Source organism: Lactuca serriola, chromosome 7 (assembly GCF_051521515.1).
Source record: "Lactuca serriola cultivar US96UC23 chromosome 7, Lser_US96UC23_V15, whole genome shotgun sequence".
Taxonomy (NCBI): Eukaryota; Viridiplantae; Streptophyta; class Magnoliopsida; order Asterales; family Asteraceae; genus Lactuca; species Lactuca serriola.
The window spans coordinates 32527986-32541736 of NC_136414.1; the positions used below are offsets into that span (position 1 = coordinate 32527986).

The 13751-nt window shown below is 31.3% G+C and overlaps 2 protein-coding genes across 5 annotated transcripts; one reads left to right on the plus strand and one right to left on the minus strand.

Annotated features, from left to right (window-relative positions):
- Positions 1-1847: 1847 nt before the first annotated feature.
- Positions 1848-4943, plus strand: LOC145061169 (uncharacterized). 2 transcript variants are annotated; one of them, XM_079008568.1, is made up of 11 exons: positions 1848-2004; positions 2096-2411; positions 2608-2686; positions 2972-3066; positions 3229-3333; positions 3562-3641; positions 3886-3976; positions 4064-4171; positions 4265-4351; positions 4448-4516; positions 4615-4943. In XM_079008568.1, the coding sequence occupies exons 2-11, from the start codon at positions 2154-2156 to the stop codon at positions 4756-4758; spliced, it is 1116 nt and encodes a 371-aa protein (XP_078864694.1). In that variant the 5' UTR covers positions 1848-2004; positions 2096-2153; the 3' UTR covers positions 4759-4943. The 2 variants fall into 2 exon arrangements, with proteins under 2 accessions (XP_078864694.1, XP_078864692.1); XM_079008566.1 differs by having other exon boundaries at positions 1863-2411.
- A 207-nt stretch (positions 4944-5150) lies between these two features.
- Positions 5151-9085, minus strand: LOC145061168 (5'-3' exonuclease family protein). Of its 3 annotated transcripts, none has more exons than XR_013687120.1 (19): positions 8929-9085; positions 8708-8824; positions 8556-8614; positions 8374-8433; positions 8230-8283; positions 8110-8158; positions 7966-8013; positions 7805-7870; positions 7613-7663; positions 7404-7523; positions 7240-7324; positions 7069-7150; positions 6879-6993; positions 6574-6630; positions 6404-6450; positions 6248-6302; positions 5840-5969; positions 5568-5642; positions 5151-5400 (listed from the first exon to the last, which is right to left on the minus strand). XR_013687120.1 is itself a non-coding variant. In XM_079008565.1 (18 exons), exons 1-17 carry the CDS (start codon positions 8938-8940, stop codon positions 5568-5570), a joined length of 1152 nt encoding a protein of 383 aa, XP_078864691.1. In that variant the 5' UTR covers positions 8941-9085; the 3' UTR covers positions 5151-5400. The 3 variants fall into 3 exon arrangements, 1 of the variants encoding a protein (XP_078864691.1); XR_013687119.1 differs by having other exon boundaries at positions 5810-5969; XM_079008565.1 differs by lacking the exon at positions 5840-5969.
- Between the last annotated feature and the right edge of the window lie 4666 nt (positions 9086-13751).

Here is a 13751-nt window from a genome sequence, read left to right on the forward strand (position 1 = left end):
GTTAGCTGGTAACTGATAGCGTTGTGTTAAACGCTACATTAGGTAGCTTTTGAATTTTGAGCGTTGTGTTTAAACTAAACGCTAAAAGCTTGTGGTGTCAAACGAGACTTTTTGTTCAAAACAGAACATTTTATCAAATACATTTTATCAAATGTTATAAGCTCAAAAACATTTAGTATCAAACACGCCCTATAAGTATAGCAAGGAGTGTGTGTTATCCTTTTTAAGATATCTAACTAGGTTTTGGATTTAGTTTGTAAGAATATTAACTTTTAGGATTGAAATATAAGTTGAGGGATTAGTCTTGCCAGACGATGAAAGACGGTATCTCTTAAACCCTAAAACCTCCCATCTCCTTCATTTGAGTTTAAAGGTTTAAATTTGAGATTTGTGGGATAATGTATTATGTTAATGATTTAATTAAGTTAAGGATGTTATTACATGTTTAAAACAAGTTTTGGATCCACTATAATCACTTTTAAGTCGTTAATGAAGCTTAGAAGTGTTAGAAACGGATTTGGCAGTTCAATGTTGTTTGTTTTGGACTTTCTACGCATCTGAACAATGGATCGTATACTAAACACATACATCATAGAACTTTCATATATTGCCTATGGGACATTGGTCGGTTGTTACATTGTTTCGATATGGCTTTTATCGTGTGTTTAGAGTTCAAATGAGTTGGACAAGTTTATTGACCTCAATTTGCTCTCATATTTTATGAGTGGACAGAGCAAGGAGGCTCTGTGTGGATTCATGTGATTTCGGATGTTAGATTCCGAGCTTAGCAAATGAATTTATGAGGCTTTTTCAACTTGAAAGGATAAATTGTTTAGTTTTTGCATTGAATTATTTAACAAATATGTGTGATTCTTTTTCAAATGTTAAAAAATAAATAAATAAATAAATAATAAAAAAATTAGAGTTGTCCTTTTAGACATTAAGACCAAATGAAAGTAAATGGTTAAGATCTTAAGGAACGATCTTAGGCTCCTAAGAACTTAGGTTCGATGTTGTTACAAAAACGATTATGTTGATATTAGTGGTTGTTTTTTTGTTATAGTTTTTTGTAGGTTGTTGTGATTCTAATCTGGGATTTCGATCTTAACAACATTGTTTTTCATATAATTTACTATTTGTTAAAGCAATTACTTTCCTTAATAAATAGACATTATAAATTAGGAATGTCAATGGAGCCAAACAGCTCCCCGCCTCCGCTCTTGAATTCTCATGTTCCCCAGGCCTCGAATTCCCCGTGTGTCTACGCCCTTGATCCTACCCTTAAATTTCAATATCACCCCACTTCCATCCCTGTTGCCCTAATTTCAATATCACCCCCAAACCTTAATATATTATAAAAAAAAAAACATTCGTACGAGAATGGGGTCCCACAGAGTCGGGGTACACATGGGTTCTTGACATCATTCCTAATATAATTCTCATGTACATCATCCATAATTTTCATAATTTTTTTTTTTTCAATTGTCTTTTTCAAGTATTTGATAATTAATATATAAGTTATATTTTGTACTAGCTAAAAAATAGTTGATAATTGAAAAGTTAACTTTTAACTTATAAGGTAACGGATAAAATTTATATTTGATAAAAAAAATTATATGATAAACTAGTTAAAAATATAAATTAACATTTAGAATATATATATATATATATATATATATATATATATATATATATATATATATATATAATTGATTAAAGGTATATTTAAGAAATTTATATAAAACTTCTCAAAAACTATTCTACATACCTTTTTTTAAAAAGTTAGTTTACTTGGCAAATATGACCCTCTAAAAATATGTAGCACGCCATTTGCCATAATTGAAATATATGGAAATGAAATCTTAATTGAATTATGTGGTGATGAATATCGCGAGATCGGAGATACTATAAATTACAACTTTAACTATCAGATTGTGTGCTTAAGATTCGCCACCGTCGTCGCCGTTTCCTCGCCGGAAACCTCCCCTTCCTGTTTAATTCCCGGTACTTTTTCTCTATTCGTGTTATTCCTTGTTATTCGATTCATTAATCACGGAATCAGGCGCATAGTTTTTCGATAACTATAAAAACGCAGAAGCAATCAGTTCAGTGAAAATTGGGTAGAAAGTCGATCGATCGTTGATCTGTTCGAGATGGGAGACTCCACCGCCACCGTCAGTGGCGGTGATAATAACTCGTCTGAGAGAAACGCGGCGGAAGAAGTTTGTAGAATCGTGGAACAGAGTAAAGAGTTGCAGGAATCTGCGGCAACTTTAATTTCTCGAAATTCACAGGAGGAAGCTTCATTAAGGCAACGAGCCCTAGCTCTAGATTCAAGTATCAAAAGGCTTCATTCATACATTGCTTCCTCCGTCAAGAAAGGGAATTTGGATCCAAAAGATGCCGAAAAAGTAAGGCCTTGTGTGTTTGATTGATTCTTATTTAGTTCACTCTCGAGAAGCTACTGTGTGTATTTAAGCTAATAAATACTGATTTTTCGTTGCAAATTGAAGATATTATTGTGTGGACAGCTTTACTTGCTGGTTTTTTTAGTTATAAAAATGGATGCTTTATTTGGGTTGTAGTTGATTGTTTGTTTTATCACAGTTGGTTGAAGAGCTAACTAGAGCGAGTTATACATTGAGTGAAGGAGATGCAGCTGCATTTCTTCCCAGCAAATCTTATGGTGATTTGCTTTCATTAATTAATTTAATCCCTCATTATTATGCTTGCGAGAACACCAGTCACACCACTTTTTGATAATTCATACTTTCCAATTTCAAATTGGAATGCTTTTGAAAACATTGAAGGAAATTTTGATAACTCCATAGAGCTATGAAAAGTTATATTTATAAAGTGGTAATGACTTGGTGTTTAGTTATTAAATCCAAACAAATTTGCATTTTGAAAGCAATAAATTTTAGCTTAAGAATTCGAAAAAAAATGTTTAATTGGTGTTGTCTGGTTACAGGAAGATTTTTGAAGATGTTTCTTGGTCCCATAAATGTTCATGCTACCAGAAAGGATGTTCAATTGAAAGTGAAGGAGGAATACAATAATTTCAGAGTAAGTTCTAAAATTTCCACCTATATAATATCTTAAACCTCCTCCATCTACACATATATGAAAGCAATTTCATAAACAAATAAACACTAATCATTTCATTTGGTTTAATTTTTTCTAAAGATAGAATTTTTATTTTCTTTCTTTTTGGTTCCCTATGAACAGGACAGGACTGCATATCTGTTTCTTTTTTTCCCATCATTGCTTCTGCTTCTAAGGTCATGGGTATGGAATGGATGTTTTCCTGCATTACCTGTTCAGATGTACCAGGTAATGTGTGTTCTTCTCATCACACTCTTGTATCCCATTTGTTACACAGGACACATAACAGGTTGTACTGTGTTTGACATGCATTGAACTGGAGACAAAAAATTGCAAATCTTTTGTCTCAACCAAAAAGATGGGAGAAAGATTCGTTCTTGATCTCTTTTTCTATCCAAAAGACACGAATGCCCTCCTCATCCTTATTATTGAAAATTACGAGTGTGCCCTTTTCAGGCATGGTTGCTCTTTCTCTACACAGGGTTGGCTTTGAGAGAGAATATCTTGAGAGTTAATGGAAGTGACATACGTCCATGGTAATAATTCAACAAACATTGTGGTCTCATTAATCTTTCATTATAAATGTTTTAGTTGTGTAGGGCCCACATGTTACACAGGACAAGATAAGACAGGACAGGTCGTACTGTATTTGGGGACTAAGACTGATGTTAAGAAGACAAAAAAATTGCTTACTTTTTTTTCCCACTTAAAAAAGTGGGCATGGACTTGTTGATCTTTCATTTGTGCAAAAGACGTAAATGCCCTCTTGATTTTTTTCAGGTGGATATATCATCACTATTGTGCTATGCTTATGGCACTCATCAGCCTTACATGGGAGATAGAAAGGCAACCCGATTGCTCCCAGAAACAGGTTAAATTACTTATTAAATTATTACATTTCATGTAAAATATTAGGCTCGTGTGTTTAAATTTTAATCTTATTTATTATTTTTTGCAGAAAGGTATACAATTGTTTTTGAAATGGGCAATCATGCAAGGAGTTGCAATGCTTTTACAAAATAGATACCAACGCCAGAGGCTCTATACTCGTATAGCATTGGGAAAGGTATTTTGTTATAATTTTTATTTAACTCATTAAAAAAAACATTAAAAAAAAGAAAAAGGATCTTTACTTTAAGGACTTGATTTTGATTTGCAGGCTAGAAGAATGGATGTTGTGTGGGGTGAAACTGCTGGAGTAGAAGGTCAAATATGGCTTTTATACCCAATTCTCTTTGTCTTACAGGTCATTTTCTGCTTAAATACCAACCTACTTTCATTTCCAATTCATTGTTTAGTCATATATTTACTAATTTACCCTTTGCTTATCTTCTATCCGTAGGCTTTTGAAGCATACGTGGGTCTGCTATTGCTTAAAACCGCAGTGGTTGGTGTCGTTTCTGAGTGGCAGGTATGTCATTACCTATTCTATAACAATCATACTTGTATATTTTATTATGATATGATGAAGATGAGAAGGGCATTTACGTCTTTTTCACATTTGACCAGGTGGTTACGTGTGGAGTTCTTTTGATAATTATGGCGGTAGGGAACTTCACAAACACGGTAAAAACCCTGGTGTCAAAATCACGGGTGAAAGCCAAAATGAAGAAAGGTAAAAGTAAAAACGACTTGCTTCAAGGATCCTCATGACTTCAATAATCAAAAACAAGAGGATGGATGGATGGATATATCATGTCATATTATTAGCATTTGTGATGCGTATTTTTTTGGCTGTTTTTTTTCTTTTTTGACATTATATTTGAAGAGTGGATTTTGTTAAATTTAGAATATTAGTTGTGCCCAAAACTAATAAACTACTTTATTTTTTGTTTAAATTCAACCATGTTTATATACGTACTTTAGAATTTGCTTTTATATTTGATAATTAGATATTAGATATTAGATATTTGGTTTGTGTTCAATAGAACGAGAAACTAACGAATGCCTATGAATATGAACGATTCATTATTAAATTACATATAGTTTGATAACTTCCACGTATACAAAAAGGGTTAAAAAAATTGTTTCCTAGCATTGCTATATTTAACATGCAATCACATATTATGAATCATAGAGAAAGAAACATGCAAAGTACACTTTACTTCCTACACAGACGTCAATATTAGTGATGTAAAAAAAACAGTCGTTTCAGTAAAAGATAACATGATACCTCGATTTTAGAGCGAACTTATCATCAGAAACTAGAAACTTCTTAATATTACAAAACAAAATATTTAAAAAAAAATCATTAAAGTTGGAGGGAGGCATCAGTCATACAACAGAATCAAGCACCTACAAGTGTAGAAAAGGACTCTCAATGATTTAGCCACCAAATCATTAAATCTTATGAAAAGATTATAATATAATTTAATTTAATGGCTAAACAGATAAAATATGAAAGTACAAGTTCTTTTTTTTTTACCATAAACTTTGAAATGACAAAATATTAAAAAACGAACCTATTTCTTTTTTCTACCAGCTCCACCCTTTGCTTTTTTGTTGGCTGGTTCTTTTGCAGCTTTTTCATTCGTTTCCTGTGTCACAAAACACACAAAAACGTCGTAAATTATTTAAAGAAAATCCATACACACATTATTTTCTCAAATATTTTTTATTGGAAGAAAGAAAAAAAGAAACATGACCTAAGACAATCCACTAGTTTCTCAAAAAATCACGGCTAGATTCTAAAAAAAAAAATCACCATTTTGGCTTCATGTGCCAAAGCATACACCTTTGGATAACATCAGGGGGTGTTTGGAACACAGACTTAAAGTTGGAGGACTAAAGCTGCTTATGATCGTTCCAGTTAATATCTTAGTCTTGGTTACTTGTTTTGAAGATCCAAGAATGCATTTAGTTCCCTGACAGCCAAAGGGTTAAATTTGTAATTATACAACAATGGTTCACTTTTTTTTTCTATCTCTTTTTTACTTATATATGGGTCTTCTTTTTACTTAATACAGAAAAAGGAATGACTTCATTTTAAAACTAATTAATCCTACTTTATCCAAACACCACTTAATGCAAAAAAAAAAATCAGTCCTCAATTTTGCAAAAATTATCTAAAAGAAATATAATTGGAGATAATTCAACAAAAAAAAAAGTAAAACAATTCAATTACAACAGAAAGAAGGTGTACCTTTCTTTTAATGGGAACAGAAGTGCTAACAACTGGTTTAAAGAATGATTCTAATCTGGTATAAAAAAAAAAAACCACAAATATAAAATAATAAAAAATTAAATTAAGAATAGGAATAAAAATAAATTCAATGAATAATTTAACTGACTTATTTACCGATTTTGTGACGATTTGTTCTTGGAAGCTTTTATTTTCTCCACTGCCTGTTATTAAAATACACGATTAGTTATATATTAACATATACAAAGAGCTAGAAAAAATTAATACAAAAAGATTTTTTTTTTAAATAAATAATAAATAATGAGTAAATCATTCGGTGTCCTTGCCTTTGTGACTCTGTCACTGTTGAACCCATTTTCAGTCACCAAGAAGTTTAACAAGCCCTGAAAATGAAAAAAATAAATAAATAAACCTAAAGAATATAGAAATTAAAAAAAGGGCTAAATGAAAAAATAGCAATGTACTTTCATTTATTTCTATTACAGTATTGTATTTTACTATTAAGTCGTTTTACTTCAAAAAAAATATCCAATTATTACATCATACTTTGAAAAAATAATTAATTAATTTTAGCAAAAATAGATTTTTCAAAGTACATTGCTATTTTCTGTTATTATAATATGAATCTCACTTCTTCATCTGGAGAAGTCCATTTAAGTTCAAGCTGTTCATCATCAACACAAACCAAAGGCTCTTTGAAAAGGCGTCTAGCCTCCTGATATGGCCAATTCTCAGGTATTTGATATCTGACAACAAGGGTAAAACCGTAAATAACATTCTCTAACATTTTTTTAAAATAAATAAATAAATAAATAAAGAACCTCTCTTTGTTTATATTTTCAAGGATAGTTTCTATTGACCCATGTTGACGAATGAGCTTCAAAGCTGTCTGCCCACCAATACCTAAAATTTAAAAAGAAAACAAATATATAAAATAAAAAAATAAAAAAAACAAGAAACTTATTATAAAAATTATATATTTATTTAACGACCTCTAATACTGTCACAATAATCACATCCACATAGGATACAGAGATCAATAAATTGATCCATTGTAAGGTTCAGTTCCTCTAAAACCTGTTATAAAATTAGCACCTCAACGTTAAAAAAATAGTATAAATAAATAAATAAATAATTTATATTTTTAATTTAAAACCTTGGAAACATCAAATTCCATCACGGGAATTTTTCTTGAAGCAGGATCCATTAAATGTCTAAGAAATTTTGGTGCTCCAAAAGTAAGAGAATCCATATCTTCAGAGGCAACAGCATACACCTGAAACAAATTTATTTATTATAATTAAATATATTAAATAAAATAAAATAAATGTTTGTTTTGCATATACGGAAAAAAAAATACATTACCTTATCAGCTTTGCAAAGAGCAGCACATTGTGCCTCTGCTTCAGATGGGGCCTACACTCCCATAACAAATAAAATTACAAATTTACCCTTATTTACTTTTTCATTCCATTTCCATAAGTGTGATGTTATTTTCTCAATTATTATTTAAAAAAAAAAAAAAAAAAAAAAAAAAAAAAAAAAAAAAAAAGTTACCTCAATAACAGGCACTCCCATAAGCCTTAGAAGTTTTTTGCAATCCTCATTGTGTTGTCTTGTTACCTAAAAAAGATGGAAAACAATTATTTATAGTTTATAACATAAATAAATTATAAATTAAATAAACATTAAAGAAAAACATATAGATAATTAGATACCTTCACAGTACGTTTACTAAATTTCTCAATGTCTTCCTTATTGCCAGACTACAACAGTGAAAAGATAAAAATAAAAAATAAAAAAAAATAAGTAAAAAAACATGAAGATCACATAAAAGAAGTGGAAACAAGTCATGAAATTACCTTAATAGCCTCATCTAACTCGGCTGTTGCATCTTCTCGCCTTGAGTATCTGTGTAATAACTCTAAAACTATGTCACATTATTGACATTATTTGTAGTGATTAAACAAGAATTAGGTTACCTTTTTGCAAGTTCTTGTTTCTTCAAATCGGGAGGTGCCCCATCAAAAACATAGCTATATAGAGAGAGAGGAAGGTCAAATTGGTCATATATATAAAAAAATGAAAGATTGAAAAAGAAGAAGAAGAAGGAAATAGGGATTTACACTGGCTTCAATCCAGATTCCAGAAGCCTAATAGTCCGATTGAACATTCCTTGCAAATGGCTGTTATACATACAACAAATTGTAAAAATGAGACCCAAATTGTAGATTAGAATATGAATTCAATGATCTTTTATCCAAAAATTAATATGTTTAAGAGGTGAAAAATCGTTTGAGATACTTACCTAGTCACATCACCAGCCTCATTGGTCAGCATTTCTGTCCCACTTCTTCCGACGACAATCTACAGTTTTTCATATGAAGCATAACACATACGTATAGTGATTTATCTTGAAATGGGAAGGGGAAGGGGAAGGGGAAACGAGAATTTGGGTACCAGAAACTGGTAGATGCTCATGCTAGCATCGATGGCGATTTTCCGACCAAAATAACTCTCGAATTTCTGCTCTTTCATGGCCTTCGGGGCATTGTCCGCTAGAAGCTTCGTTAAACCCTAAACACCCAAATTCAAGAAACAATTTTCAGAACAGTTTAAATTACCAGAATCAAACATGTTAACGACAATAAAAGATTATCAGATTCTAGGAAAATAACTACCTTTATCCCCATTTGCGTGGATTGGTGGAAAAATCAAGTAGAAATTAACGAGAAGAACGACCGATGCTCAATCCGAACTAGGGTTTTTACCATTTTCCCGCCTCTTCCGACTGCCCATATATGTAGAGAACATTTTTCTTTGCCCCTTGTTCTATGGAACTATTACTCTTCAGACCTTCACATGTCTAAAGCTAACATTTTTTCTTCAATCTTATTTGTAACCCCCATAAAAAATTGTCAACACCTCGTGCATTTGAAACCCCTACACCCTTTCACCTTCAAAGTAGTTAATCACATAATCTCATTCCAAGAAAATCACACACTCTATAAGTTCAACACCTCATGCATTTGAAACCCCGATACTCTTTCACCTTCATTATATATGTAGTTATATTAGTACATTTTTCTTACAAAAAGTCTTCATTTGGTTGAAGATATTATCATTCAAAAATTTTCATATAGTTGAAGCATTCACGATCCAAATATGATGATTTGAAGAAATGGGTTATGTCGCATCGATGGTAATTGTAATATGGTTTTTTTCTTTCAACGAGAACAAATGAAGCTTTTATATTCTTTTATTATGCTCAATTTCTCATTTGACCTTTATATGTGATTTGTATGTATTACTCAATCTTGAATGTGACTCTCCAATGTTTTGCTTGGAATATCTTTATCATTCTTCTTTTTCAAGAAAAAAAAATTGATTGCAGGTTAGTGAAGAATTGTCATCAAGTTTCTATGGTTGAATGGTGTCAATAAAGAAAGAAGATTCAGAAAACGGATATAGGTTTTTTTTGTTTGAGCAAAGTAGACGAATGTTAGGTTTTCCTTTTGATTTAAACGTATATTTATGTAACATTTTTATTTATATATTCAACCACCTAATGTTCTTATTTATTTGATTGTAGTTTTTTATTTTGATTATGCTTATTTTATATTATTTTTTTGTTGGGTTATCCTACACAACATATTTACAAGACAATATTTAAAAGATAACATAATTTTTAACATTTGATATGTAATTATGATGACTTATCATGATATGTTTTTCATATGAAAGTAATTTATCCATATTACTATGACAAGAATTACATATGACATTTACGAAAATATATATTATATGTGATTTGTTTAGCATATATATGCACCTCTGTATGTTATAAATTTATAATTAAATATCTTTATGTTTAATAATTGAAAGGATTAAAAATAATGCTTCAAAACCAATTATTTAGACAAATATAATAATAATAATAATAATAATAATAATAATAATAATAATAAATACACATTTCCAAATACTGTATTCATTTGAAACTAACACTACAACTCAAGAGTTTTCTAATTTATGTATATTTATTAATTACAACTCAAGAGTTTTTAACTTATGATTATTAATTAGCAATCACTAATAACTTTATTTTTTTTCTTTTATAAGGTTGTAAAGTTTTGCTCATTAAAAACATTAATCTATTTGAAGAGATTTGTGATTTAAATATGAAAAGTTAATAAAAATGTTATAATAAATATTTTAGTGTTTTTATGTTATTAAAAGTTGTAGTGTTTATTTTTTATATTTTTTATTATTCATTGTATATATATATATATATATATATATATATATATATATGTTTTTTAATACAAATGTTATAATAGATGTTTTTGTATTTTTATGTTACTAAAAGTTGTAGTTCATATTTTTGTTTATACATTTTGTTACCCGTTATATATAGATTATCATACGTTTGATATATAATTTATATAATTTTAAACGGTTTATAAAATTATCAAATAATTGTATATATCACGATGACTTAAAAATTAAAACTATAATCATCATATCATATCATATAATATTGTATTATAAATGAAGCATTTTTTCTTTCACCACGTTCATTTGAAACTCCCAACTTTTCATATTTCCATACATTATACTTAATTTATTAACTTAAACATGCTTTTAGTTGTAAACATTATCATAAATAGAGGAATTTGTGACTTATCAATATGATATACTTAATTTGTTAACTTCAATATATAGTTAAATACATTAATATATCAAATAAGCTTAAAATTTTAGTGTAAAATTTAAAACCTAAAGTAAAATATCAAATAATGTTTAAAAAAAATCAATCTATTTTTTTTTAACATAGTTAAAAGGAAAACATTAAATATAACAATAATAAAAGAACCTAAATTGATGAATCGAATTAACTAAAAGGTGTTTGAAAACTATATTCTAATAATATATTTTTAACCTATGCCGAGAATTCGTCTAGTATAGACATATAACCAGTTGACTAAGACGCAAATTTGGTTTCTATGGTTTCCAAAAAATATAGATGAAGTGAAAAATCTTTTCAACTTGTATCATTAGTCTTAAATTAAAAAAACAATTATGGTTATGGGCCCCATCAAATTTAAAAAGACTATTATACCTTTTTATTTTGTTTACTTATTTTTTTTTTTACATTTATGTCTTTATTTTAAGATTTTCATAATTAAAAAACAAGGCAAGATCTCACTTGTCATACATTTCTCTCTCTCTCACTCTTACTCTCTCTCTCTCTCTCTCTCTCTCTCTCTCTCTCTCTCTCTCTCTCTTTGGACTTGGTCTTCTCCAGACATCCCCAATACGATGAATAAAATCCAAAATCAAGCCCTAGAAAAAAACTAAACTAAACAAATCAAAGAACACCCTACTCGTGCCCTTTACAACAAATTTCTTATTCATACATTTCCAACCTTTTCCCTTGGATCATGGTGTTCACCTCTTGAACTGGGCTTACAAACCCAAAGATTGAAACCCCTTGAATCCAAGAAAAAAAAAGATTTTAATGTAAACCCAGTGAAGATATGTTAGAGAAATAGAAGCCGCCTACCGAAGCTCCTTCTCCGAGGCTGGTGCTCGGTGATTAGGATGTCATCTTGACGTTCATTTGGTTCACTGGAAAAGCACAAAGAATGGGTGATGAATTCAGCAGACATACATATTGACATATATATACACTTATTTTCACTGAGAGGGAGACAAGGTTATCAAACCTTACCTCCATTTTCGTCTTCTTCACCTTAAGTTCAAGACAAGATCAATTATCTCAATTCCTTAACGGGTTCTTCTCATCGGACTTCAAATTGAAAAAACCCATCATCCAAGCATACACCAACACTGTCAAATTGTAGGAGCGTTTCTTCCTGTGATTACTATTAGTTGTCACCCGAGGATGGTAGGTACCGTCGGGAAACATCTCCTCCATTGTTGTTTCGTTCCAGATTTTAACACTTCAAATCAGGTAATTACCCTTTTATACCCTTGAAATGAAAATTATTGCTTAATGGTCCCTTCTTACGTTGGGCGTACTCCAAGAGTACGCTTAGCATACTAAGGATGGATGATCACGGAGGGTTGGCACGTACGTTGGGCGTACCATGGGGTACGCGGGGTGTACGTGACTATTGGTCAAAACCCTAATTTTTGGACTTGACACCTATATAAGCATCTTTAAGTCATTAGGACTAAACCCTAACCAGCCTCTATAGCCTCATATCGTCCCTTAACCTCAGATTTCCTTATGAGTGTGATTATTAAGCTTAGAAAGTGTGTTGGTGGCCATTTTAGAGAGCATTCAAGATGGAGAAGGTGGTATTCAAGCTTTGGGTGTAATTAAGCTTCTAGATCCTGCATCTAGATCATCTTGAGGAACTTCTAGAGGTATAAAGTTATAACCTTGTCATCTCTTTCATTTTATTGAGTTAGGGTTTTGTTATGGAGTCCCTTTTTGGATTTTGGACATTCTCTTGTGAGTTGAGCAACTCCATAGACTAGAATAGATAGATTTGAGCTCCTTGAGCTTGTTAAATGCATAAAGGTGACATCTTGATGGTGGTTTGGACTCTATGCATAATTTAGAAGTCTTAAATGAGGTCTTAATGGAAAAGATGGACTATTGCGATCATTCATGGCATGCAAGGGCATAAAGTTGCCAACTTTATGCCTTAGAATATCTTATTAGACCCAGATCTGAAGTTTGACGTTGAAATCTTAAGTATTAAGCACTTAATGGTCGTTTAGTGCATAGCCTATTTGTACGTCGCGCGTAGCAAGTTGTACGGTGGACGTACTGGAGTGGTATGCAGGGTGAACACACTCAAATGGGATTTTGGGCTTTGTGTGGACTTGAAGGTGTAGTGGGCTTAAATCAGTGTTGGTTCTGGTCACATTTAGAGTTGTGAGCTGATATTCTGAGTTGGGCCATAATTGTATTAGTAGGGGCTTATTGGGCCATGTGGCCCATTAATAGTTTTATTATGGACCTTAGGCCCATTATCAAAGGGAAGACTTGTGGGCCACTATGAAAGGACTTGGGCTTAGGTGTTTGGACTCTTTAACTTTATTGTTTTATAATTCTAATTTAGGGATTATGGTATTATTGTTCAGTGTGTGATTTCAGTCTGTTAGGCAAGCAACGTTCGTGTTCAGCTGACTGAGATGAGTTTCCACACCATACCAATGGGTCGAAGGCACCAATGTCAGCCCATGTTAATTAGCTGTAATGGTTATTTGTGCATGTGTTATCAATGTGTTATGTACTCATGTGAAGACCATGTGGGGGTTCCCATGGCAGTTAGTTAATACCATGTGGGGGTTCCCATGGCGGTTGGTTAAGACCATGTAGGGGTTCCAATGGTACCCGGATTAAGACCATGGAGGTTTTCTGTGGCATCCTTACATGTTTGTTTGTATGCATGGCGTATGTAGATTTATATGTTTGTATGTGGGTATCTTATGGGGAACTCACGAAGCATTAGCTTACAGTTTG

What these genes read in the sequence shown, in the direction of transcription:
- LOC145061169 (XM_079008568.1), top strand. Translation starts at nt 2,154, where the DNA reads ATGGGAGACTCCACCGCCACCGTCAGTGGCGGTGATAATAACTCGTCT. An exon ending in AGGAATACAATAATTTCAGA is followed by an intron (nt 3,067 to 3,228) that starts GTAAGTTCTAAA and finishes CCCTATGAACAG; the next exon opens with GACAGGACTGCATATCTGTT. An exon ending in GGAAGTGACATACGTCCATG is followed by an intron (nt 3,642 to 3,885) that starts GTAATAATTCAA and finishes GATTTTTTTCAG; the next exon opens with GTGGATATATCATCACTATT.
- LOC145061168 (XM_079008565.1), bottom strand. An exon ending in AAACAAGAACTTGCAAAAAG is followed by an intron (nt 8,159 to 8,229) that starts GTAACCTAATTC and finishes GTTATTACACAG; the next exon opens with ATACTCAAGGCGAGAAGATG. An exon ending in CTCTTTGCAAAGCTGATAAG is followed by an intron (nt 7,524 to 7,612) that starts GTAATGTATTTT and finishes AATTTGTTTCAG; the next exon opens with GTGTATGCTGTTGCCTCTGA.